The sequence below is a fragment of the Rattus norvegicus genome, chromosome 2 (assembly GCF_021556685.1).
Source record: "Rattus norvegicus strain SHRSP/BbbUtx chromosome 2, alternate assembly SHRSP_T2T, whole genome shotgun sequence".
Classification (NCBI taxonomy): Eukaryota; Metazoa; Chordata; class Mammalia; order Rodentia; family Muridae; genus Rattus; species Rattus norvegicus.
Genome location: NC_141535.1, coordinates 221206464 through 221233395, shown reverse-complemented (window position 1 = coordinate 221233395; position 26932 = coordinate 221206464). Strand labels below are relative to the sequence as shown.

At 42.1% G+C, this 26932-nt stretch overlaps 1 protein-coding gene across 4 annotated transcripts in view; it reads right to left on the bottom strand.

The window, feature by feature from the left end:
* Col25a1 (collagen type XXV alpha 1 chain) overlaps window positions 1–26932 on the bottom strand; it is a 392736-nt gene that overhangs the window by 103087 nt on the left and 262717 nt on the right. For 2 of the 4 annotated variants that reach the window (NM_001447416.1, XM_087634148.1), the window contains 3 exon segments: window positions 11822–11857; window positions 14667–14774; window positions 15452–15523. In NM_001447416.1, the coding sequence (NP_001434345.1) occupies window positions 11822–11857; window positions 14667–14774; window positions 15452–15523 (216 nt within the window). 4 annotated transcript variants of the gene reach the window in all.

Sequence of the window (26932 nt, the reverse complement as noted above, 5' to 3'; positions counted from 1 at the left end):
GACACATTAAGGCACATTTCTTTTTAAGTTTAACTTGAAACATCAAGTATGATTTGAACCTTGAGACATCTTCATGGCAATATATACTCTGAGTGCTATAGAATATGTGGTTTTAATTGAAGAATTCCGTGCAGTAGGAATAGCTTTATTTAGAGAATTAAAAGTCACTGAAAATTTTAAGTGTGGAGTAGTACTATTATCATTAATATATACAGAACTTGTCATTTTCATGATCTGCTAGAAAATATCACAGAGAATTATGCAAAACAAAATTTAGAGAGAAGCTTATAAGCGAGAATTGAACAATATACTTGATTGTTCTTGTTTCCACCCACTCTGTTAAATTCCACTCTAATGGTTACACTCAGGATTCAGTTTAGACTGGACAAGTCAACAACAACTATGACAGTTCCCAAGGAGTGGCTGTCTTAAACCGGGAGCATGTCAGGGTTGTGAGCCCCTTGACTCCGCCTGCCTGGGTCCATCTGGCTTTTCAGGTGTCTCTCCGGTCTCTCCCCTTGTGCTGCACAGGTGTGCCCATTTCAAAGTCCTTTGCTCCCTCCCTAGTTAATGTGACATCTATCCAATGGTCGTTCTGCCTTCGTCTCGTCTCCCAGGTCTTTCTGCACACTGTTGCCTGAATGCACTTCCTAAAAATGCTGTTTGAACAGCTGTTGACACCTTAGTAGCTACTGAGAGGACAGACTTGGATAAGTGTTGTAGCTCACCACATAAGCATCTCATGAAGGTTCTCAGAACTGGGGATTTTATCGGGCTCTCCCTCCTGCACGAACTCTGTAAATCCCAGATCAGTGTCCCTGCCTTTGGGGGTAGGCTGCTTCATTGTTCTCTAAAGCACCACCATAATAGGACTTTTTCATAGAATTTATGAACATTATTATCATGTTATGTGTTATTGTAAAAGTTATTCCCTTTTTCACTCTGATGTTTTTCATCATTCAGGACAACTGGCCCATAGTAAAGCATTCAGTGAATCCTGTTTTCATCCATTCATTTATCCACTTAATAATTAACTGCACACTGAGTACCAGGCAATGGTATAGGTGCTGGGGAGACAACAGTTAATAAAATAGGACATGACCACATGCCCTCCTGGACTTCACATTGAGTGAATGTAGAAAGATAGCCAATGAACTATGCCAGGGAATGAGCGCTAATACAAAGAAGGGGCCAGAGAGTGGGAGAAGGAGAGGGAGTTGATGGCTTAAACTAGGGCTTTGTGACGACTCTGTGGCAAACAGCTCTTACATGGAGAGTCATCAGACAGAGCGTACGGCTGCTGAGTGAGAAGGGTGGAAGTGGGAAGGGGACAGGTGAAGTGAGGACCATGGAGAACTTCAAAGAACACTTGAGGATGGTCGGCAGGTGGTAGAAGGAGAGAGGGAAATGAACAGAGAAGGTAGGTTGAAATCACATGGCCTTGTCATGGCTTAGAAGCACAATCTGCCTCCTTTATGATAAAAACTATAGGAATTACTAATGGAATGCATAGAGTCAATTCTTTTTTTCATAAACCTTAAATGGTAGTGTCTCAGGATAGGAATGGCGGAATTTGTTTGACTCTGTTGCTCCCTTGAGTCATGTCGATGCTACTGGTTTATTACAGTAGCCCCCAAACTCATGGAGCTATTAAAGTCCCCCCCCACATGATTTCAATCCATAGTTTCTATAGAACAATGAAATAAAAATCATCTAAGCTACACTGTACCGTGTATGGTGTACATATAGGAGCGGAATGCAGTCTCTAACACAGTTCTGGAAGTCACACGGGCAGTGGATGGAATTATCAATCCAAAATAATCTTCAACGTAAGCAGCCAAGAGACAAATGATTCTCTGAGCATCGTACATTGGCCATAGTCCCTAGTTTACACGCATTTCAAGAAGCATTTTCTGGTAGATCACAGTTTGGGAAAAAGTGAACTTTTCTGACCCTACCAACATGAACACAGATTTGACTAAGGCATTAATTGCTTAAACAGGATGCTGAGTTGCTAGACGATGTGCTTTAGGGTGCCTCTTGGGAGATGTTTTAAAGTAAGTTCTGGTTGCCTGCTATTAGGAAATGATGTAGGGGGTGGACACAGTTCCTGTTCTGTCCCTGATGGCCAACAGTAAAACCTGATGCTCTGGAAGCTGCTGGTCATTGCCGCACACAAGAATATACAATCGGCTTCTGTAGCAAAAAAAAAAAAAAAAAAAAAAAAAAAAAAAAAAAAAAAGTGTGGAGGAGAGAGGACAGAAGCCCAAAGTATTAAAGCCATTTAAAAGGACTTCCTTTTGACTTAAAAATATTTTTCCTCGGTTTAATAAAAGTCAGCCAAAATAAAGGGAATATTTTTCAAAGTTGATTCCAGTGGAAAAATGATAAGGCATGTAGCATATGTGATCATGTAAAACATAAGCACTGGGCTTTCTCAGTGGTTTGGTGTCACAGGATTTTTATCATGACTTTTTGAAAGATATTAATTAACCTGGCTGACTGCATCACAGGGCCACAGCATTCCTAATGTTGGTTTATCAAGACAAAACACACGAGGGCAGCTTGCCTCACTCACTTGAGAAGCTATCATTTTAAGATTCACGTTTATGGTCCTCAATCTCCGACTTGAAGGCAAGAGATAGAAATTGTATCTACCTTGGATGTCTAGTGTAGAACTCAACTGATAATATTCAAGATATGGAGTTCACTGCTTAAACATGGGGAAACTCCAAGACAGAGAGTGTTGTGAAAAGGAGGCAAGGCATCATGGCTGTGGTACCCTCCATGCACGGACCGGTGGTCAGCAGTTGTTCTGCAGTGGCTATGGGAGAATCCTGGACTTCAGTGCTACATCTACCAAACCTTTCGTGGGCCCCATCTTCCGCCACCTTTATTTATATCCCCATGAAGTTCATTTCCTTCTCCCATTAGCCTTTGTTTGGATTTCTTAATCACTCTTCCAGGACTCAGGGTCATGACTCACTTCTACAAGATGCCTAGACAAATTTTGTTTTCTATCTTGTTTTCCTTTTGACTGATTATACTTTAAGATACTTACATATTAAAGTCCTCTCAACTCAGAAAGAGTACCCTCAGATTTTACATCTTCGGTACTTGAAGTAGTGTTTATCATAAATAGTTATAGAACAAGTTGAAATACAAAAAAAATTCTATTTACTAGATATCGTTATTTTAGCACTCAAATATAACACGACCAACTGGAACGAGACCCCATTTTGAAAGCAGTTGTTTCTATTTATCTAGGATTTTTGTTTTGGTAACATCTCTTCCCATTAACTCCTATTATTTGAAAAAAAATTCCTCTAAAACTTACACCTTGTCAATGAGATGGCTGGGTATCACACTTATTTCGTAAGTGATTTATGGAAAAGGTCTAAAGAGAAGCCATTTTTAATAGGAACAAATGTTTTTTTTTTTGACTGCCCATCTCATGCACTGACTTATGGGAGAATATTAAACCAGGGCAACTCATCTACTGGTATTTCTCAAAATCATGAGGCTGTGACCTTTGGAAGGGAGGTTTCCTACAGCTCAGGAAATTAATTGGGTGATACATTTTTCTCATCACTTGACAAAAGCAGACCATGAGACAAAAAAATGGAGCATTAAATAGCGCAAATGGATTAAAGACAGATTTAGACATTTAAACATCTATACTATCAGGTTCCAAAACAGAGGCTCTATGGTCACCAGATACCCACAGCTAAATTAGTTCACTCTATCCCTTCTAAACATTTAATAAATTGTTTCTTAGTGCTGAACCCAAAGGGGAAATGGTCCTCCAAAAAAAGAAACATTACCAGGCTTCTCTGCCCTGCAATGATTACACATGCGTCCCCCTGAATGCCATAAAAGGAGAAGATTCATGGTTTGTGATGGCCTGTCATGCCACAGGACATTCAGTAAAGAGATGTTTACATGCAGGGGAGTCTGAGCACTTTCCCTACTTAAAATCAACAACGCCGAGAAACGCTACCCCTAGAATCTATATATCCTGTGACAGATGTCTTAAATTTGAGAGCATAATATGCACTCGTGTGTTCAGGCCTGCTTTCTGTCTAGGAAGGGCAGGGAGGGTTGCATAATGGAGGACTCTGTGGTGAGGGGAACCTTCTGTATTGTTTAATCAGACAGGGGAGCCACTAGCTACACATAGCTATCGAGCACCGGAAATGTTCCTAGTGTGGTTCTCAGAAATAAAGCTTTAATTTTGACCCACCGAAACGGATTTTGAAGTCATCATATGTAGTTAGCAGACACTGCATTGGACACCGTGGCTTTAGGCTGTGAAATGGATTTAGGCTATAAGGCTAATCAAATGAGGCAGGGTCTGGCAAGCCTCTGCAGTGCCTTCTCTGCCACCCGGGGCCACATTGCTTATGCTGCTTTTTCCTTTTTTAAATCTGTGAAGTGATAGGCTAGATGATTTCTAAGACATCTTCTAATATACCCAGCTTTAAGATAGCCACACATTGCGACTGCGACTAGAAATAGATGTGATTACTTTCCCACTGTCCTCATAAAAATTGATCCTTTAATCATGCCTGTTCACGAGCACATATATGCTCTCAAGAATGTACAGAACACAAATGAAAGAAGAAGCTATGGGAGAGAGAGGATACTCTGCGGAAAATCAGTTGGGTTTATCCTATTTCATTCCTGCCCCGGTGAGACATGACATTGTCTGAGAGGGAAAAAGAAATCAGTCTGGACCTTAGGTATCAGTATGTTATTAGTAGAGATACCATTAGTAATAATATTATTCATACCCTTGAGTCATTCCATTTTGTCAGCATTCTAACTACACCTGTAAGCTGGGATAAGCAGTATGGGACAAAGGAGTAGACAGTCCTGACAGCGTGAGGCAATGTGGAAGCTCACGTGTGGCGTTTTTTAGAGGGAGTTGATAAAAGCAGATTACTTTTAAAAACACGGGTACTCCTTTGCATTTTAAATCTCTCTTCCTTGACTATAGGCCCCACAGTTAGAAATCTGTGAGTTTAAAGGAACAAGCAATCCTGTCACCTCAACTGTCCAGACCTAGACCATGGCTGAGATGCTAGCCCTGAGCCTTTCTGCCCGTTGGCATCAGCTCATTTTGAAGACAGTGGATCCCCTCTCCCTGGTTCTATTTGGAAGGGGAGCCACACCACTGATGTCCACAAGACCAAACCAGAACATAGGATGATGCCATGGTGTGTTGGTTGCTTTCTTTGTTGCTGTGGGCCCATATATGACAAGAAGCAGTTTAAGCATGGGCAGACTTATTTTCTCAAGGTTGGGAGTATGGAGTTCATCATAGTGATAAGGGCTGTGTGTGTGTGTGTGTGTGTGTGTGTGTATCACAGCATCACCTCTCTGCAGAGCAGGAAGCAGAGTAATGAGGAATATTATCAAGATAGTCTGCTGGTTTTCTTCTTGGGCTCAAGAGATGGTGGCAGCCATCTTCAGCAGAGGTCTTTCCTACTCAGTGAAAGCTTGGTTAATGGCCTCACAGACATCTCCCAAAGGTAACTGCACAAATGCTTTAATTGTGGCTCGACTCAGTGGAGTTATTCTGTGGGATGTGCCTGGAGTCAGGTCCTGTGATCAGCGGAGAACATGGGTGAAGGCATAGAAGAGACAGGGAGTAGCCTGGGGACTAGGGGTGGGGCTTGCTGCAGATTTCCTCTCGCTGGCACATTCTGTGTCTAGACTTTTAGGAGCACACATTTCTGAATTCCAGCTTTATAAATCACTTTGAGAATAATTTTGTGAAAGGTAGAAGGTAGAACATGTTTAAAGGTTCATCATCTTGGTTTGTAACTTGTTAGTGCCTTGTACATTTTTCCTAAGAATTTTTCTTTTGTCTGAAAATTGCCTTTGAATTTATTTATAATGTATTAATACATAATGAAGAAACATGAGGCACATCTGTACATTTAATGGGAAATGAACAGGATATAGATTTGGAAGGGCATTTGTATCTTTCAATAGCATGTTCTCTGAATGGCGACTCTAAGTTCTAGATATTTTAATCTCTTCAATATAATACAGGGCTTTTGGCTAAACTTAAGCTAGAAATGGCATAAAGATATTCACCATAGTGAATTATCATAGTCACAGTCTAGGAGTCATTCAAGAAAATCAAAATCAAATGACTCCTGTCATCTGTCTGCCTTTTAGATTGTTTGTTCTTCTAATGACAGTTAAGGGGTCTTTCTGTTTCCCCCTACACTAATGCACCCTAGGATACTTCTAGAAGTCTGTTCACAGCGGAATTAACAGGGAGCCCCTTAGGCTGAGCTGCAGGAAGGGTCGCTGGTGTACCTAGAGATAAGAAGGTATCACTTGTCTATTTTCTCTTGCCTGTTTGGAAAACAATGCCTCACTGGCTAGGAACAAACCCAGGGAGGTGGGAAGGGCTCTGTGGAATGGGGGTGGGGTGGACGTGGGTTGGGGCAGGTCTCAGTTTCTCAGAACCAAATGAATGGGGTGGGGGGTGGGGAGTGAAGGGCCGGGGAGTCTGCTGTAGTCTTCAGTGTCTATCATCCGGTGACCAAGAGGGCAGGCAGATCAAAGTTCGGTTTGGGAACCCTGAGTTTTTCAACTGTAGCCTAGCGAACCACTGTAGCTGAAGCTAACGTGAAGCGAGCCTTCACCAATCGCTCCTTACAGCTTCATTGCAAATGAGGCAGAAACACTATTGAAGCTTATGCTGTTAATAGCCATTTTCAACGACTCTGGACTCAGATGTAATGATGTGTTAATAAGTGAAACTAAGACAAACTCAGAGTATCCACACACTGCTCAGACCTACATGTCCAAGTTTCCTTCTAGTGGAGAACGACTTCTTCTGAGTTCTTAGAGGCCGTAGAGCGCAATGAGTGACATGTAAGTCTTTTTATAATAAAGAGGGTGAAGAGTGACTGAGACGAGGAGTTTGCACCCCAACTGGGTGAAAACAGGAAGGAACAGTTTCAGAATGGGGGTGGGAAAGCGCCTAAGAAACCTCAGGTACAGTCATGTTAGACTGAAGCAGAGCATCCGGGTGTCTACGTTTACCTTCCATTGCTGTGATAAAACACCAGGGCCAACAGCAAGCCGGGGAGAGAAGGCTCGCAGCTAATAAACAGTCTATCGTAGTTCCTCTTAGGTGGGAACTCAAGGCAGGACCCTGAAGGCAGCAACTGAAGCATTGACCATGGAGGAGTGCTCCTTGCTGGCTTGTTCAGCTTGCGTTTTATAAGACCAAGGACCCCTGTGCGGGTGGAGCAGGCTGGGTCCTCCACATTAATGAAAACGCCCATAGACTTGTTCATAGGCGGATAGAAGCATTTTCTCCATCCAGGCTCCCTCCTCCCAGCTGTGTCAGGTTGGCCAAAGGGAAGCAGTCTGTCAGGGGACAGGCAGGGATCAAAAAATACTACGAAAATGCCATCTGTTTTTTGTATTGTCAAGAACTTCTTCACTTTTAGAAGAAACAAAACCAGTAAGGGCATGTGTATATAGGAAAGATGTCTTTATATACGATTCTAACAACTGTTTGGAATGCTGCAGGCTCGGAAGACCTGGGGGGGGGTGTGGATCTAGATATAGCCTGTGTTAGACTCTAACCCTAAGCACTGCCAGCCGTGGCCAGCCGTCAGCCATGTTCTTGTCTCTGGTTTTACAGGATACTGTGTGTTGGGGGAGGGGTCTGCTCTTACTCAGGTATCACGAACTTTTTGCCAAGTGACGGATTCTGTCTTTTACAATCTCCCCTGAACTTCTCAGAAAGCCGGAAGGTCACATTTACAGAATAGATGCTGAGCAGGATTCGAGGGAAATAGGCCTGCGTGAGCTCCAGGCTTTCTCTCTTACTGCGTCATGCTCGCCGCTCCTCTTCAGATGGTTACTAGACGGTGTAACGATCCACCCTGGACTGTGAAAACGAAATCCCTACCTGACGAACTCGTAAACGGTTTGGTCGGTTCGTTTTAGCTTCCTCACGTCATCGTCAGAGACATTTGAAATTCATAAAGACCCCCCCAGAGCACGGTTAGAACCCTCCTCTAAACAAGCACTACTGAGCTACTCAGACCAACAGGGGATAGAGCCAGACGGGAAAGAGCGGCGCTGGTCACTGTGCTCTGCTTCAACTAGTGAATGAGAAGTGACATCATGGCAGAGGGGCAACAGGATGCGACATACAGAAGGCTCGGTGACAGAGAGGACAGGGACAGGACCACTACCTGCAGTGCTGGCATGCTCTGATGTCACTGGCTACCCAACCTTCCTTCTACAGCCTTTCCAGGGCCCATCTGTGTGGCTGCTTACATTGCTTGACGCTTCGTCTCGAGAGGGATACTACTCATCTATGGAAGCCTTTGTGGCTCACGGAACACTTCATGTCGGCACTTGCTGCTCGTAATGCAACAAGACACGTGGAACAGCATTCGATATCAAGAGTACATGCATCTATACGGAGAATACGGACCACGTCACGCAGTGAGTGCTTTCAAGGCCGGCACCACCGAGGGAGGCAGTGCGCCTCTCTCCCTATCCGACTTCTAGATTAAAGCACTGTGTGTGCATGCATGTGTGAACACACACACACACACACACACACACACCCTCCACAAAAGGTCTTGCCTCACAGAAAAACCACTCTAAATGGTAGATATAGAACCACATTCTTATCATAGCAGAATTCAGGAGGCCAGGCAGGAAGATCATGAGTTTGAAGCCGGCCTGAGTTAAAAAGTGATTTCCAGGCCAGCCTGGTAAATGCAAGCTGATTTTCAAAAATAAATTCAGACTAAACTAAATGAAAGCAAACAAATATTCAAACATATATGTAGTATACTCTTTCTGAGATGCTTTAAAATGAACAGGAATCATTCAGGTTAACAGACATGCATAAAACATACAAAGTCAGTTTTCTGAGGAAAGGAGCTAAGGAGTTAGGCTGTTTTACACAAAGGCCCTGAGAAGGACAGTTTGAAAGAACCGAATTCTGCCGCAACTTAAAAATAGGTTGATTCATGAAAACCTGACTCATCTAAAACATAAAAAAAAGCCTTCATGAATACATCTGTTATGTAAATCCATGCTCACCTGTACTGTGTAGAGAACAAAGAATGATAACATACTCATATAGTTCTCATTGCAGATTTGAAAGAGATTTACGCTAATTTATTGCATTTGTCTCTGGCCAGCTTTTAAGGCAGGCAAAGGCTGTTATTTTTCCTGCACGGATGAGAAATCGAGAGGTTAAGTGACTTGCCCAAGGTCAGACAGACACTCATTCATTCACTGCTCTGAGTGATGGAGTTTTAACGGGATAACAGAGGAAGTAATGTCCCTCCTCCCATTTTTTTTTTTTGAACAGCTGTGAAGGCTATTAAAACAGGAGTAGATGATCTCACAGATACAATGCTGAATGAAAGAATCCAGACACAAATGTGGACATGTTGTACGAGTCAATCAGCATAAAATTCAAATGCAGACAAAGCTAACTCCTGGCGACACAAGGCAGAATGGCGGCCATCTTTGGGATTGGGGCGAGGGGGCGGGCACAGAACTTTCTAGCTTTTGGTCTGAATTGTATATTACCTACAGTCATTTCTGAATGGTCACTGAGATGTACATTAGGACTTGACCACTTGGCGTATAAATAAAGGAATGTTCATATAAACCAGTAATTTTACACCTTCGGGGGGAAAAATCTATAAATGCACTTTAGAAGATCATTAAGCCTTGAGCCATTTGTGATTTCATTTAAATTTCTTGGCTGCATGTAGAAAATGAGCCATGAACTCATCTGAAGACTGTAGAGAGAGACGAAAAGGTTTATGGAAAATATGGTCAATGTTTATCTGCATTTGAGAAAGTTTTCTTTATAGGAGATGGGAAACGGAAGCATACTAAGATAGCACTATAATTCATTTAGGGCTATGCAAAGCATTTGTTTGTCATGATTTAAATTAGGAGTGGAAATAGCTTAGTAAAGAAAGTACTTAGCCTGCGTAAGGCCCTGGGTCTATCTCTGGTACTCTAAGAACACAGACAAACCTATAACAAGAAACTGCAGGAAAGTGAGATTATGAACTGTTCATATAATCTGTCTTGGAGAATAGATAGATACCCTCAGGGAGCCAGGGAACATACTTTGCTAAAACACCTGTTTAACTGGAAAACACTAGATATGTTCAAGACATGGCACTAGGTGCCAGGAAGCTGAAGCAGACTTGGGGTACACAAGGGCTCCCAAGAATGGCAAGTAGATTTGATCATTTCCCAGTACAGAAATTATAGGTGCTTAAAACAATTTCAAAAATGTATTTCTTACTTTTCCAAGAATTCCTTTGCTCTGGACCTGTACACCGTGAAGTAAGGCTGTCTGTCCCTCCATGCAGGTGTTCCCGATGATAACTGTTTTATAATTTTCTTTTTTAGAACTTATATGACAAAGAGAATCTGTACTGAATGATCTATCTTGATCATCCAGGCCATGGATAGGTGGTTTCCATGTGGTGGGTAAGGCTTGGCCCCGGGGTGCATTCACCTCACAAGTGCTCAGCTCCACCTGCAGAGCGGCTGGTCGCCCCAGTATGGCACCATGGAAGGCAGTTCCTGCAGGAGGAAGCCTTTACTCCTTTCTGCATTTGCATGCTTAGTTTTTAGTCAGCTGTTATGTGTCTGTGCATTAGCCTGCCTAGGCATGCAGTAAGAATTATTAGAATACATTTTATGCCCGAGCTATCTGCCTGATGTGAGCATGGACACTCAAACTTGACTGTACCTCTCATTCTACATCCCAGGGGAGCCTGGGCCATCTCTGATGTTTGGGTATCAGAAGGATCATCTCATTCTCTCTGGTGATGTTAAAAAAATCACACAGAGGGTTAGAATGGCAACTTGAGAAAAAGAGGAGGAGATAGTCAGTTGAAGATGTTCTCTTTGTGACCTTTATACACTGGCAAAGGACCAACAAACACAAGGAACTGGGACTTTGGTGTTCACACAATCCATGCAACATGACCTCACTATGGGATTCTGTTTTTGCAGAATGGTAGAACCCCTCATCCACCCCATCACAGATCCCCATCCCCACGTTATTTGTATGGATATGTAGCTGTGGTGGGTCTAATGGGAATGGCCCCCATAGGCTAATGTGTTTGACTGCTCTTTGAAAGGATTAGAAGGATTTGGAGGTAAAGCCTTGTTAGAGTGTGTCATTGGGGCTTTGAAACCTTAGGCCAAGCCCAGTCTCTGTCTCTGTCTCTCTGTCTCTCTGTCTCTCTGTCTCTCTGTCTCTCTGTCTCTCTCTGTCTCTCTCTGTCTCTCTGTCTCTCTGTCTCTCTGTCTCTCTGTCTCTCTGTCTCTCTGTCTCTCTCTGTCTCTCTCTGTCTCTCTCTCTCTCTCTCTCTCTCTCTCTCTCTCTCTCTCTCTCTCTCTCTCTCTCTCTCTCTCCTGCTTGTGGATCAAGATACAGAACTCTCAGCTACTTCTCCTATACCATGACTGTGTGAATGACACCATGCTCCCAGCCATGATGACATAGACTGAACATCTGAAATTGCAAGAAAGCCCCAGTTGAATGTTTTCCTTTACAAGAGTTGCCATAGTCCTGCTGTCCCTTCATAGCCATAGAGTCCTGATGTTAGGGTAGTCTTGAGGTCCTTAGCATGTAGTAAGCAGGACATGTAACTTTCTTTCATAAATTACTCTTTCTGTTATGGGTCACACAAAAAGACCAATTACTCACTCATAAACCATAGTTTTTAATGATCTTTCTATTGTTTTTATTATGAAAATAAACCAAGTTACGTACCATCAAGCCTTGTTCTCCTGGTTTTCCTGGTTCACCCTTAAAAAAATTAATAATAACAAGTAATTAGAAAGCATTTAAAATTTTTTTCAGTTATCTTTTCTTTCCAATATTGCTGGTCATGTGAATGTCCAGTACCATGTTTGTTTGCTTTGCTTTTTAAAGATTAAATGGAATATAAACATTCCACAAAGAGCTGAGAGCCTTTCTTTGACTGTAATCATGTGTTTTAGGGTTTGATAAAATTATCTAGATCCTTGTGTGTTTCAGATGCTGACACAAAGAACCCATGCAGGCCAGAGAGGCACTCTCGCCACAGCATTACGTGGCAAAGTGAGCAGGGGCTGAGTTTGAAGTTTGTGCTTTTGCATTAGTCAGAGCTGAAGTAACATGTTTATTAAAACTGACAGAATATCCTGCTATTTCATATGGCTTCGTTTCACAGTGATCAGGGTCATATGGAACTTACTACTGTGTTCTATAGCCACACCGTAATGACAGCCTCTGGCTACTGGTTTACAGAGATGTGTGTCTATAATTCTAATACAAGTAGATGTTACTGGTCTTTCAGAAATGATTAATTTCCAGATCATACTAAAAATAGATGTATTTATTTTTATTCGGTGTGAGTGTTTTGCCCTCGTTTATGTCTATGTGCACCATGGTGCCCCACAGAGACCAGATGAGTACACTGCCCTCCCCAGAACTGAAGTTAAAAGGGTAGCTGTGAGCCACCGTGTGCTGGAAACCAGAGCAGTGAGCTCTCTTGCCTGCTGAGCCATCTCTCCAGAGCCCAGTTCGCTTTTACAGAATCTCCTTTTCTAGTATACGCAAATTACCTAAGATCATTATAAAAGTCAAATCTATTTGTGGAAATCTTTAGTTTCTTTGCCCTTTGTGTAAAGGCACCACTGCTAGAGACTGACATCCTATATCTTCTCGATTATTGTCCTGCCTGACTTTGGAGGCAGGGCCTTTCACTGAACCTGGATGTCACTGATTTGCCTGGCCAGCAATCACCAGGGAGCCTCTGCCTTCCCTGTGATGGGGTTACAAACTTAGCCTGCTGTGCTCAGCCTGGACATGCTCGCTGGGATGTGAACTCTGGTCTTCATGCTTGTGGGGCACCTATTGACTGGCCAACACCCCAGCTCTATTATTTTTGTTTCCTGACAGTAACTTCTTCCATAAATTTGTTTCTGCTATAATATGCAATATTCATTATATAATATATAATATGTTAGATTATCATTTCTTTGTTTTAAAAACAGGTTTATATATTGTTCTCTCAACTGGTAGAACTCACTGGGTAGTCCAGGCTGTTTTTTTTTTAAAATACACCTTTTTAGAAAATATTTATTTTATGTGTACATGTGGTTTTTTTTGTCTGCATGTATGTCTGTGCACTATCTCTGTGTGCAATGCCCTCAGAAGCCAAAAGGCAGTGTTGGATGCCTGGAACCAGAGCTACAGACGTTTGTGAGCTTTCATGTGGGTGCTGGGAATCAAACTGAGGTCAGAAGAGCAGCCAGTGCTCATACCTGCTGGGCCATGGCTACAACCTGTTCATGTCGGTCACAGCTGTCTTCCTGGCTCTGCCTCCTGAGAGCTGGCATCACAGGAAGGAGCCACAATGTCTGCTAGCTTTCAACTGGTTATTTGAAGACAGCCACTTTATGACTAGCTGTCAAAGAAAGCTGTTGATACCCTCAAAGCTCTGGAAGGCTCTCTTCGGCATACCAATTTGAGAAAATGGTGGACATTAAGAAGACAGGGTTAGGGTGAATTCACCACTTCTCACTGTTGAGGGAAAGCAGTCCCAGCAAGTGGCTGAGTCAGTTCCTCCCTCGTGTGAGCAAGCACAGGGTCTTCATGAAGGGAAATGGGACTCTAGAGATGACGGCAGCAAAAAGGGATACAGTGCCCTGTGTAATAATTCTTTAAAAAAATTCTTTAAAAAAAAACAACAACACAAAAATGTATACATTAAGTAAGATGCAAAGACAACATACAATAACATTACCAAATATGGCTGGTTTTAATTTTTACCCTTGGTTTTCAGGCATTTCTACTTTGTTAGAAAATATTTCCATCATTACTTTCGAACTGGAAAAATCACACATGAGAACAATTTAAGCAACACATTAAATAAAATTTAACTCAGCAATAAACCTTAATTCCTAACCCTGGAGGCACAACATCATCCAGATCATTTTTCTCATTCATATATTCATTCCTTTCAATTGTTGTGCTTCGTGTAACAAGTCCTATCATTTATCAGTGTCCCAGGTTTTTAATAGTGATATGGCTAATTTTAGTATTGAGATCATTTTAAACTGATTTCTGATAGATAAGCCTCAGACACAAATACAAAGTAATAATATGGCCATACCCTCTGATGTTAAAGTCATTACTTTTTAATTGTTTTTATCTGCACTCTTAGCCAGGTCTTTTGGAAGGGACCAAATATTAGCAAGTTGCACTTGCTTTCCCTCAGTGGTGTGTGGCTTTATTGCGTGTGCTATTGGCCTTTAAGCAAACGTTATCAGTGTTGCTTTATTTCTTTCCCCACTATCTCACTTCATCCAAAGAGGCAGTGCTGTATCCAGTGGTAGGCAGGATAGAGCAGGACTGGGCACCTCTCACTATGAGCTTCCCAAAGCTTACCTAAGATGCACGAGGGTGCTGTCTGTGGGCCCCTGTGGGCTGAGCAGTTAGGTGAAACACTGTTGCATTCCACCCAGCTCCCTCTAGTCACTGGAACTCTTGGCCTATCCTTCCTTACCACCTGTTCCACCCCACTTCTTACCCCTTAACAAGGACAACAACAATCCAGGAAGAAACTCACGGGTACTCCTGGCATTCCTCGGGGCCCGTCTTTTCCTGTGTCCCCAGGGGGACCTCTTGGACCAGGAGGGCCTGGGGGTCCTGGAGGCCCTGCCTGTCCTTGGTCACCCTGGAATGGAGGAAGGAAATGAACCAACAACAATCATGAGCGGTTAATAACCAGGTTCTATTTCAGCACTTTAAATTCATAGTCTCCAATTTACATTTATGTTTAAAGAATGAGCCCACCATAAATATATAACCTGCTTGCAATCTATCTGCCAGCAAGGAGCAAATATTTATTGTGAGAGAGCCAGACAGGTGCTATGAAACTGAAGCAGCTCTCGTTCCGGCAGCCCGCTTATCAGAGTGCACTGTTTATTAACGTATTCAGAGCTGTAAAAGCCCTTGTTTATTCTACTGGGTCCAATACCCCAATCGATGGGCGGCTTCATTTTCAGTTTGAAAATACATATACTCGCAGAATCTATGACTAAGCATTAACAGGCTTCTGCTCTGTTGTATAATACGGATAATTTATCAGAGCCGGAGGGCTGAAGAAATGTGTGCCTAGGGCTGGTGACGATTGAAGCTGTTTGATTAAGAAACAAAACAAAACAACCCCCTCCCCAAAACAGGTGGGCTTTCTAGACTGTCAGCCACCAAACGTAATTCTCTTCTAGAATATTGACAAAGGCCCGCCCACCGCTTATGCGCCATGCAGGAGAGGTAAATGCAGAGGCTACAGCGCCCTGAGCGACAACTGAATGCGAAGGAGAATGAGACTCCAGCAGCAAGCAGCACTACCTTAATCAGCCGGCGTTTAATGAGCTGCTGATCAGCAGACAGAAAGCCATGATTGATTTTAGGAAACACCATCTGATCAGGCAGGTGAGGTCAGAGGTTGAAGTTCAGAGATCAGAGAGTTGAAGGATAAGCATCAGAAGGCCCCGAGGAAGAAATAAAGATATATGCATTAGATTCATAATAACCGTTAAATAAAACAGAACTGGTGCTCACGTCTGACAGACCTTCGGCCTCAGGAAGAAAGACAGCCTTGCCATGGAAGGAGCCTAGACCCCTTTTGATTAGAAGTGAGTCCCGTTTGTAGCCCACCATTTGGATGTTGGGGGACGGTCTTTTAGGGCACCCGTTTACAAAACCTAGTGAACCGGAATGACCCCGTCTTCAGCACCCCGAGTAGAAAGTCTATCGACAAAGCACCAGTTCCAACTCGGTCAGATCTGCCAACCAGCATAATGTGCCACGAACCGGACACCCAACCTTGAGTACTTAGAAGGACTTGATTGGCTGGGATCGCAGAGCATTGGAATGTGTGTGAACCCAGCCACAAATAGGAGGCAGCCTTCTAGGCAGCCTTTGGCTGTCGCCGAACATGGTTAACTTCACTCTCCTCCTCATGAAGGCTCAGGAGGCTCTCCCTTAGACCCTACCTGACCTCGCTTAAACACACGAGGTCCTCGGTGCTCAACACAGCCACCTGCCGTTACCAGCAGAAGCCGGGAAAGGCCATGGACGGTTCTCGTTCACCCTTATGCTGATTGTGGCTCTGACTGAGTTGGCGTGAGCTTCATTTACAAACCTTGACGGTGAGGATCTGATTGCTGTGAAGGGCAGCAACTGTGGGGAAGCCTGGCAGGCCCTACGGACGAGGCACAACACCAAAACAACACGACACAAAACGTCACACAGACATTTCACTGGCAGACCAACAAAACAAGAACGTGCCGACAGCCTCCCCTTCCCGCTCAGGTTCTGAGCTCACGGTGACATGTTAGACCCAAGAGGCCCCACGGTAAAACAGGCATCCCACAAAGCCTGGAATGGCCAGGCTGCAAACTCATCGTGGTAGGTACAGTGGAATGTGTGCCCATTGGTGTGTACAGCTCGCAACTCTTAAATATTTCTGGAAACTTCTTTTTAAAAGGTTAGTCCAAGATGGAGCTAACTGCAGACATTGTTATGAGAACATTCTGCCTACTGGTATTCTGTTTACAAATTAAGACGTGTAATACATATAAAATACATATTGTTTCTTTTATCAACAACAACGGCAGACAAACTTTTATTGTCAGATTGGAAGGACTCCCCAGGACAAACACAGTTCTCCACACACGTGTTACCACCCAACAAATCAAATTTTTCTCTCTGATGAGGTGACAGCTCTCAGGTCTGCCCTGGTTTTAGGCTCTCTCGTGAGGGTGGTGGATGGAAATCTGTCTCTTACAGCATGTGTGCTTCCTGTCAGGGTGATTTACAGTCACACTCAACGGCAATTGCTTCTGTCACGTAACTTTTTCAAGAGAATTTGACAGTATGCACAACCCCTTCAAGCAGAAAAGTGGTTTTGGATTCCTTAGCCAAGGAGAATGGGGGGATTGCTCGAGGAGCCCAGCGTGTGGCAACGTGCATAAAGTTATCTACACAGTGTTATCAACTGGGGAAATCTCTGCCTTTGTCCCATTTCTTTTTTAAAAACACATTGGAAATTAGAGTCTTTTAACCCTTCTTAAAGCTATCAAACTGTTTACCATATAGGTTAACGCCAACCCACATCAATGGATGAATAGCTTCCATTTCCTCCTTGTCTGTCCACCTTCCTGTTTGAGGACTGATTTTCAGCAAAGGCCTGAGAGTTCCTAGGTTTTTAACTGTATTTGTTTATTAGTGGGAATCTTCTCATTTTCCTGATGTTGGGGATATGTTTGTCTTGTTAAGACAACCAACAAAATTAGGTTTGAGGCTGAAGATGTGTCTCAGTGCTACTGGTTCAGGTCCTGACTCTCACGGTTTAGCTCTGAGTTCTCAGGAAGCCAAGCAAAGGAAACCTTACCCCTCGTGCCAAATCGACTCTGATAAGGGTATTAAGTGGTTGGGCAGGTTTGCGGTGACCTGTGTCCCTTTTAAACTCCCCCTAAGTGAAAGTCCTTTAAGCATCGACTCTGCACAAACCCAGCAATGCCCCAAGTTGGAAAACAGATGTGTACAGTTTGCTTTTGTTTTTACTATGGAATATGAGTTTAAAGTGTTATTAGATGGTAATGTGCCAGGATGCTCCCATCTGTGACTCATTAGTCCTATATGACACAGTCAGAATTTTATATATAAACCTCATATTTATGTAACAGAGAACAAAAACAGATACAAACAGAAAGTTAAGAAGGAATCAGAATCTTGATTGGTGGTGATAAATCATACTGTCACTTGGAACATGATTATCTAACAAAATAATTTTAAATTAAAAACCTTTTAACAGCACACATGGTATACCTTTCAAACGGTCTGAGATTTCAACATATAAATAACTCACTTCTTGTATTCATATTTGAGCAGGACCAGATTGTTGCTTGATCAAATTTGCAGCGGAGGTCACACAAAAGCGCCAACTTGTGTTACTTCTCGGTCTGGCTCTCGTTTTATTATGAAATCTACAGAGGGAGGTGGCCAGGTAATTCTGACCTGGACAGTTCCTAGGCCCCACACTGGAAATCTGTATTTTAAGAACTTCGTCTTGTCTTGTTAGATAACGTCTTAGTCATGCTAACTGTGAAATGTTACCACATGGGCTCAGAGATAAAATCTCCAGACTTCAGAAATGACCTCAGAAGGGTATTAGGGTGTGTAAAAGGACCCTCTTAGATTCTAACAAGAATTCTAAGATTCTAAGCTTTTATATACGAGGAGAAAGTGACCCTAAAATTTGTTAGTATTAACTAATATTAAACAATTAATTTTTTACATTAAAGTTTTATTGTAAGAAAACTTTAAAGTAAAATATTTAATATTAAGAGAAGAAAGAATGTTAATTACCCCAGGGATTCCAGTAAGCCTTTTTTATTGTCACCCTCTGAGTTTCAGGAAGTATTTTCTAGACACTCATGATTTTCTTATACCAAGGCCAATTTAATATTTCTCTTCTTTTTAAAATTAAATAGCTTTATTTATTTTTATTCCAAATGTTGCCCCCTTCCCAGTCCCCCATCCAGGTCCTTCATCCCATCCCTGCTCCCCTTTGGCTCTGGCTTTGGTTCCCCAACATTCTTTCTTTTCTTAAAGAAGAAAGATTAGGCATATCTGCCTTGAATGTAGTTAACATGAAGGCTGAAATTATGAAATTTTTAGTCAGATGGGGTTGGAAATTTTAGTTTGTGTTGAAATATTGGTTTGTTCACAGTTGCTTTAAGACATTAAAGCGTTCAATAATGACAAAAAATTAATTTTTTTACTTTAAGTCATGAGGTAAATATGTTTTTACTATAAATCCTGAGGTAAAATTTGTCCAAGGTGGGTTTTTTTTTTAATGTAAAACAAATCTTGTTACACTTTTAGTAAAATGGGTAAGTTTTAAGATATATTACCATCTGGTGGTGATAATAAACCCCGTCTTCCAGAGGGCTGTATATACTTCACAGGCGGTCTGTGTACTGCCAAAGCATTGGTGGTAAACACTCGGCTTGAGGACCCGGCTTACTATGACAGCGACTTTTGGGTCGGACCCCCCAGCTTTCCATGCAGAGGTACAGTTCTCAATAAGCAGGCCATTTCTCCATCACTAGTCAGAATCTTCTCTGAAGAAGTGAGGTGGAGAGACTTTATATCTCAGACAATATGCCTGGTACACAGATGGTCCAGGCAGGCATGGGAAAAAAGAAGTGTGTCCCAGAAAAACATGGTGAAAGGATCCAGAAACAAGCTGAAATACCAGAATAACTCAAACATATTTCACCCCTGAATATTTTGAATTCTTAAGAAACAAGATGTACAAATGTGTAACACAGGCCACCTCACTCGGCCTGCACAAATAATTTAGGGCATGAGAAATGCCTCTAACTCCTTAGTAGGCTCAAATTCAAGGTTTTATTGTATATATTTTATTATATATTTTTATTATTATATTCAGTAATGACATCATTACATTTTAGTGAGAATTGTGTTTTGTCAAACACAGTCAAGAGAGCATCAGTAGAGTCAGATATGTAATCCCAGATGTTGAACTTCAGATTTTGCAATTTTTCTAGTTTGTGTTTATGGTCATTGATTTCTACTTGTTTGATTGTTTAATACTAAAGAGCCTAGAAACTGACAAAGATATTTAAGTGGCCCTTGTTGGTCGCAGCTATGTAGCATTCACACTGCGCTATGTCATGATGAGTTAATGCCACGTAGGATTCCAAGCTAACAGCATTTAACACCTAAGAAAGTGGAGGAAAATAGGTAGGCGGGAAACAGATGGGTTGATAAGTGCGCTGGTGGAACAACAGAGAGGTCAGAGCCGGGTACTGCAGAAACATCTGTCCTTCCAGCACTTGGGAGTCTGAGGGAGGAGAATCCAAAGAGTTTAAGACTAGCCGGGTTGAGCTATTTGGCAAGACCTTACCTCAAAAATAAGCAAACAAGCAAATCAATATTAAAAAGGCCTGGAGGTGCAGTAGACAGGGTGAAAGTCCATCTATTGCCCAAATGAGGTTAGTACGAGGGTGAAGCTGGAGACAGAGACAGTAGGAAATGCCACTGGCGCTCAGCTGCACAACCACATCCTAGGACCAGGGCAAGGGACCAGTCAGTAGCTTCCAGTGCTAGTAAAGAGGATTCTCAGAATGTGTTACTTCCTTAAAGACAAGAGTGAGAATGGGGATTAGTGAATGCTCTCAGGTCTTTGCTTGAATAACACAGGGTGGTGGAGGGGATCCAGAGGGAGAGTGGGGGGTTTGGGGCAGATGTTGTCACAGATGTTGAACTGACTCATGGCTCTGCTAAACTTAAACTGAGGGATGGAATGGTAATCAGATATGTCCCTAAAAGAAGAGAGAGGTTTGTGTGGACAAGCAAGGCGTGAGGGCAGAAGTGAGATTCGTTAGGAAGAAAAGCAGACTAGCTCAGGGTGAGGAGGCAAGAGAGGACAATCGCTGATGAAAGATCGAAATGCAATGAGATATATGTATTAAAATGTCATGATGAAATATATTCGTGCTGATTAAAACATAAATACGCAATGAATAAATGAAGACAGAGCTAGGAATCTGGAGTCACGTGGCTGCATAAAGTTATCAACAGAGACTGCAGAGAGAACAGAGATACAGGGAAGGAGGTAAAACTTCTGGGATGAGCAGAGGTGGAAGCAACCAAGAAGAGATTTCACAATGAGTGGCTGCACCTGCGGGGAGAGGCTGTCTTTCTTCACAAAGAGTCTACATAGGTAAATGACTCAAAATGAGAGATGTGTGTACTTTTGTACTGCATTCTTAATTTGTTTTTAAAATGCGCATAAATGACCCATAAAGAGAGCAGGCTAAGGCCAGCACGTGGAAGTGTAGCTGAGACCTGTCTGCACAGATATAGGGAGGGAAGATAAATAATTATTTTAACTATAAAGAGTCAAGAGGCCTCAGAAACAAACCATATTATGTGAGAAGCACTGTAAAGCACATGTGTTATGAAAAAGAAAAATCTCTTGAGTTTTTCCATAACATACACCAGAGTGACTTTGTTTGCCCAAAATAGATTTAGCATTACACAAATAATCATTACAAGGGGCATGCATGCGCATAAGAAAAGTTGAATTTTATTATAAGCAGATAAAACAGCATCTAGTTAAGGGAGGCCACTTGGGGAAATGTTTGCATAGAATGCAAAAATACTGAGGCCCCGGAATGACTTTGGTGTAACTATCTGGTATTAAATCGCTTACTGTCATTGACGGATGTTCTCTCTATCCAAAGAGGAAACCCAACTGGATGAAGAGAAAAGGCTAAAAGGTCCTATGAATGCCCACACAATATCCCAGCAGGAACCTGAGAGGACCACAACCTATAATTTATGGAAAAGACAGACTTAACAAGCATCAGTTCCGGAAAGTTAAGTTTTCTTCTATCAGATATTTTCAGTCGCTCGAGAAACAAATTTTGCTTTCCATGGATGCTCCAATTTTATTGTTTCATCATAAAGAATGGTTAAGTTCAGCAACCCCAGTAACTATACCTCAAGTACGTGAATGTGAATGATAAGTGTGAATTTTAAATACATAAGGGAGAGAACAATGTAATAATCTTTACACTGAGAAACCTCTTTAAATTCCATAGCTATTAAAATGTCAAGTAACGGCAAAATGCAAAATGTCTCTCAATGTGCAGTATGATGGTAGGAGCATTACATATATATATATATAAATATAATCTTTAAAGAGAGGCCGGGGGTTTTTGAAAAGTATTCCCTCAAGACCTGATGTCAAGAAACCTTGTAAGAACGTGCAGCACTACAGAAAGGTTGTCTTGGCCTGCGGGGAGCCGAGAGGTATAGACATAGGATGTCAGAGAGGAAACTAAACGTGTGTTACTGGAAAGAGACAGAGACGAAATCTCCATTTACAAAGAGCTTATTCTCTCCATATCAATATCCGGAGAGGACTCTGTGTCAGGGTTTAAAACAGTAATTAAAAACCTGCAGTGATGCTAAGAGGGGGAGGGTTGGCTGACACTCACAACGAGTCTCAGGTACGTGCCAGGTGTTAGTCCAAGAAAATGCTCTTTGAATCCCATACCAACTACTTGCCAGATACGGTAGACTGAGTGACAGAGAAGTTAAGGGTTTCACCCACCTCACTGTATCAGATCTGCATCTGGTTCAAGATACCTTTTCAACCATGAAGTTTTCCATAATTCTTCAGAGCCTCTATGTTTCCCTCCCATCATTCATTCACTCATTCATTCATTCACTCATTCATTCATTCACTCATTCATTCATTCACTCATTCATTCATTCACTCACTCAATCACTCATTCATTCACTCATTCACTCACTCACTCACTCATTCACTCATTCATTTGAGAAGAATATTCCACTATAAGCGAGTGAAGGCTTTTGACATTGAAATTACAGCCACAAGGCAGCCTTCTTCCTGGCCTCAGCTGGGAGGTCTTTGGAATGTTTGTCTATGCTCTCCTTCACTTGCAGTTTTCTGTTATCTTTACCCTCACCTATCACCCCTCAGCTATGTTGGCCTCCTGCTGACTTCCTCAGTAAGGAGGCATGGCTGAAAATAAGACTTCTATACTAATGCTTTTAGAGATATAAAAATATCTTAAAGGTACTTGTAAACTGAAAGAAGTCATTAGTGGTCCCTCAGCGCGGATGAAAGCTTGACTACTGGCATCACTTCAGAGAGGCGGTAATGCTCAGCGACTAAACAACTGTGTGACACTGGACAGGCATGTCAGGACAGCCTTGCATGGCAGGACAGCCTTACATGGGAGTCTTCTGGGAGAAAGAGAGCAGAGAAACAGCAATGGACAACCCAAGTCCACAGGTCATCAATGACACTGTGCCTAAGAGGCTCTGCAAATGGATGACATCATGTCACCTCTTCAAAAGCATACTGTAGAGAACGATCTCTCTCTCTCTCTCTCTCTCTCTCTCTCTCTCTCTCTCACACACACACACACACACACACACACACACACACACACACACACCCCAGGGATTATGAAATAGACCAGGGGGAAGAGGAAGATGTGGTCAACTCAGAGAAGTGGAGACTCAGTCTTAGAAGCCATACTAGGTTTCTTTCTCGTTGCACTTAAAAATGATATTCGTACTTCAAAGGGGAAGATAATGATTTCACTAAGATATCCAAGTACACAGGAAGAGAAGGGAGTTAGCTCACATGGCGAGGAAGACTTTGCCAAGGACTAGTCAACTGAAGACTTGTAAATGAAAGCCTTTGAGACCCATGGTGGCTATTACGGTCAAGATTAACTCTGGTAGCAAGAGAAGATCCATGTTCCTCTTCTAGAGATACACTGGACTAATTCTTGGGAGTTCTAGGGACTTTACTTGAGCTTGGTCAAGATACCGCGTCAACCACCAGAGCTGTAGGGTTCCTGAGGGAATTTAGACCAATGAGGAATGCATCCCTTCATAAAGCAGTGTCTTTTAATAATTAATGTGAAGTACAACGTAAAAAAGTGTGGTGGTTAACACATAGGGGAGAGAGAGCATTGATACAGACAGCAGCTGACATGGAAAATGTACTAAACTGCCTTACTCATTAGGGCAGCATGCCCAACTTAAGCGCATTCAGTCTGGGGCAAGGAGGCAGGCTCTCAAGGGCAGAATTTGAGATAAAGATAGAGATCAGGCACACCCTTCTCAGGGAAAAACCTAGAAAATTTTGATAGACCATGATGTGGAGGCAGTGATAAGTCGGGTTAAGGAAGGTAACCCTAGTAGAGTTAGGAAAAAGAGATTAAAAAGCAAGGTTGGAAATACCCTGTAATTTCTTATCTGCAATTCCAAAATTCAAAATGGTTGAAGACGAGATTATCTCCATACGTTCAATTTTTTTCTAAGATTGTAGCAATTGTGTCCAGGAACAAAAACTTACTTAAACAGATATGAGGCTATGTCTGGTCCCTAAAATCCTTGCTAGTGTGAACAGGCTTGCCTTCCACTGAAGAACCAGATGGTTGGATTCCATGGGACGCCCCTCATATAATATACACTGTATGAATATTACCAATGTCTTATTTCCTCAAAACTCAAAACTCTGAAACACATTTGACTTGGAGACTTTCAAGGAAAAATTGTGAGCTTAGTTCAACACTGACAACATAAAATGACCCTTTAACAGTGTAAGTGAGGAAAGGAGTGAGCTTTAGAATTAAGGCAATGGATTTGCATCTGAACAAAACTTGTGAAAAAGACTACTCTGGGAAATGCCCAGCTTAAATTCATGACATGAATTACATGTTACAATTTGTGCCAGTTTGTAGCAACTAAAAATGTATTTGCTTTTTACATGTTAATCAGGGTTGGCCTGATCAACAGTTACACGGCATACATCTTTTACATAATTTCTTTAATAAATCTATAATCACATTTATATTAAGCAAATACGTTTCATAGTATCGCAAAAGCAATTCTGTAGAAATTTTGTTTTTTAATGAAGTAAAGAAGCTACAAGGAGCTGGAGAGGTGTCTCACCAGTTAAGAGCACTGGCTGCTCTTCCAAAGAACCCAGGTTTAACTCCCAGCAACCATTACAAAGAAGGGAGAAAAAGTATCTCCTAAAGTCTGGAACATCAATTGCCACACACTCGCTGCACCGCAATTTGCTTAAGCTGAACAAGATCTGACTAAACTCATGCAGTATTCATTTGAAATACAAATTTTGAGTTAACAAATCTCTAGTTCTCAGGGGTTCTCCATGGTAAGACAGTACAGAATCACAACAGTGTGAAATGTACCTCTAAACAACCCAGGTTACCCTCTACTTGAGACTCTGAAGCCAAGGGCTCACCTTGACTTAAATACACCCTGTCCATTTTCTGGTGGCATGGCACAGACCGACAAAGAACAGCTCGCACGAAGCAGGAATCGTTAGCTAACAGGCCATCTGACATGGAAGGGAAAGTGGGCGTCTATCCAGATGCCGTGAGGGAGAAGTCCGGCACATCCTGCTGTTGCCTACAAGCTCCGTTTACTGCTTTGGCTTGGTGACTATTTGTTCAAATTCTCTGTGTAATGTTCAACTGAACCTTGACACTATATCTCTTGGGCATGCCCTCTGACTGGCAGCCTCTCCACAGCAAAGCTGGGAGAGTCCCACGAGCTTCAGTACATGGGGGATAATGTACTTCCTACTCTACCTCTGAGCTTTGCCAGGCCCTGTGGAAGAAGTGCAGTCTACAGTGAAAGCCAGGTAGCCCTCGGGACAACTAAACCCCTCAAAAGTGCTTTTAGCAACAAAAAAAGATGATGATATCCTTGGGAAGTTCACTGGAGTCTGTTACTCGGACTGACAGTAGTATAGTAACTTTTTCACAGGTCTATCTGGTCCTGTATCCTAATTTCCCCCATTAGTCCATATTTTAATGTTATGGTGATTTCCCAAGGTTTGGTTAGTTGGGCAAGATTAAAACAGGATCTGGAGATCGAAAACATACTAGAAATTTGCATCGTTCTAAAAGGCGGCTAAGCTACGGACTGTAAGGACACTGTTGAGACACTCTGCAGTTACCTTTTTACCTCATGTCACCTGTACCCTGTACATATGGAACAGACCCAACGCAACAGACAAAGACTTGGCAGACAGCAGAGTAAAGGATGCTGAGACTAGAATGGTGGCTCGGCGACAGAACACTAACGCAGCATCTCCAAAGCTCCTGGGTTGAATATTCTGTGGTCCCTCTCCCCTCTCCTTCCCTCCCCTTCGCTCTCAACACAACACAAAGTCTGGAGTGAAGCCAAGGACAGACTCAAGCAACAATTGCCCAGTGGCCTTTCCTGTGGAAGGCAAACCAGCCGTTACCTTGTCCCCTGCTTCTTAAGGACTCCAAGTTCAATGTTCTATTTTTAATGATTGCTTCAGGTTGCAAATGCATGTTACCAAATCAATTTTAGCAAAACGTTTTTTGTCATTCAAATGTAAATACATTTGAGGGTAGGCTTTGGGCCACAGAGGAACAGTTAATGATCTCTAACACAGTACCTTTGAAAGCTAAATCAGAACAAGGACTTTGTTGCCAAAGGAAATTCTTATTACCAAGGATGACTTTGTTTTGTTGCACTGATGCTTGGAGAAAGGTTACCAACTCTCATGGTATCTATCCATTCTATGCTGTAATTTGAAAGAGTTATTCTCAAGTAAAAACATTTCAAAACATGATTGTTACATAATATCTTTGGGAGACACAGGTCAGAGTACAATTTCTTTATGAAGAGAATGACATTCCTAACTAATGAAATCATTCCTATGAGGTGAACTCTAGGTGAAAGAGTCCATTAATATCTACAGAAAAACCATAGCTTAAGACTTTCCTGAAAAGAATGTTTTAAATTTGGGGAAATTATGTCTAAATCTTATCATTATACAATATACCGTCCCTTCCCACATTCCCTCCTTTACTCTACCTCCATTTCCCTCCTCATTCCATTCTCCTATTCTAGTTTGTTTTATCTCTTTATAACTATATTGTATTTCCCCTTCCTTGGAAAATCCCAGTGACCTGCCATCAATGGTGATAGTGGCACAAATGTTACGGATGTGACCAATCACTTTTAAAAAGATTAGATTTAAGGTCCACTCCATCAGATGGTACCCAGCCTGATACTCAAAGTGGTCAAGAACCTGGGACTACATTAGGAAAACCTGCTGCTATTATTATGCTAAAACAACAGAAAAATAAAATGACTCCCAATAGCATTCTGTCATACCCACCGATCAGTGCACTCTTCAGCAAGAAAGCTATTTGCCATTAATTCCTGCTGGGA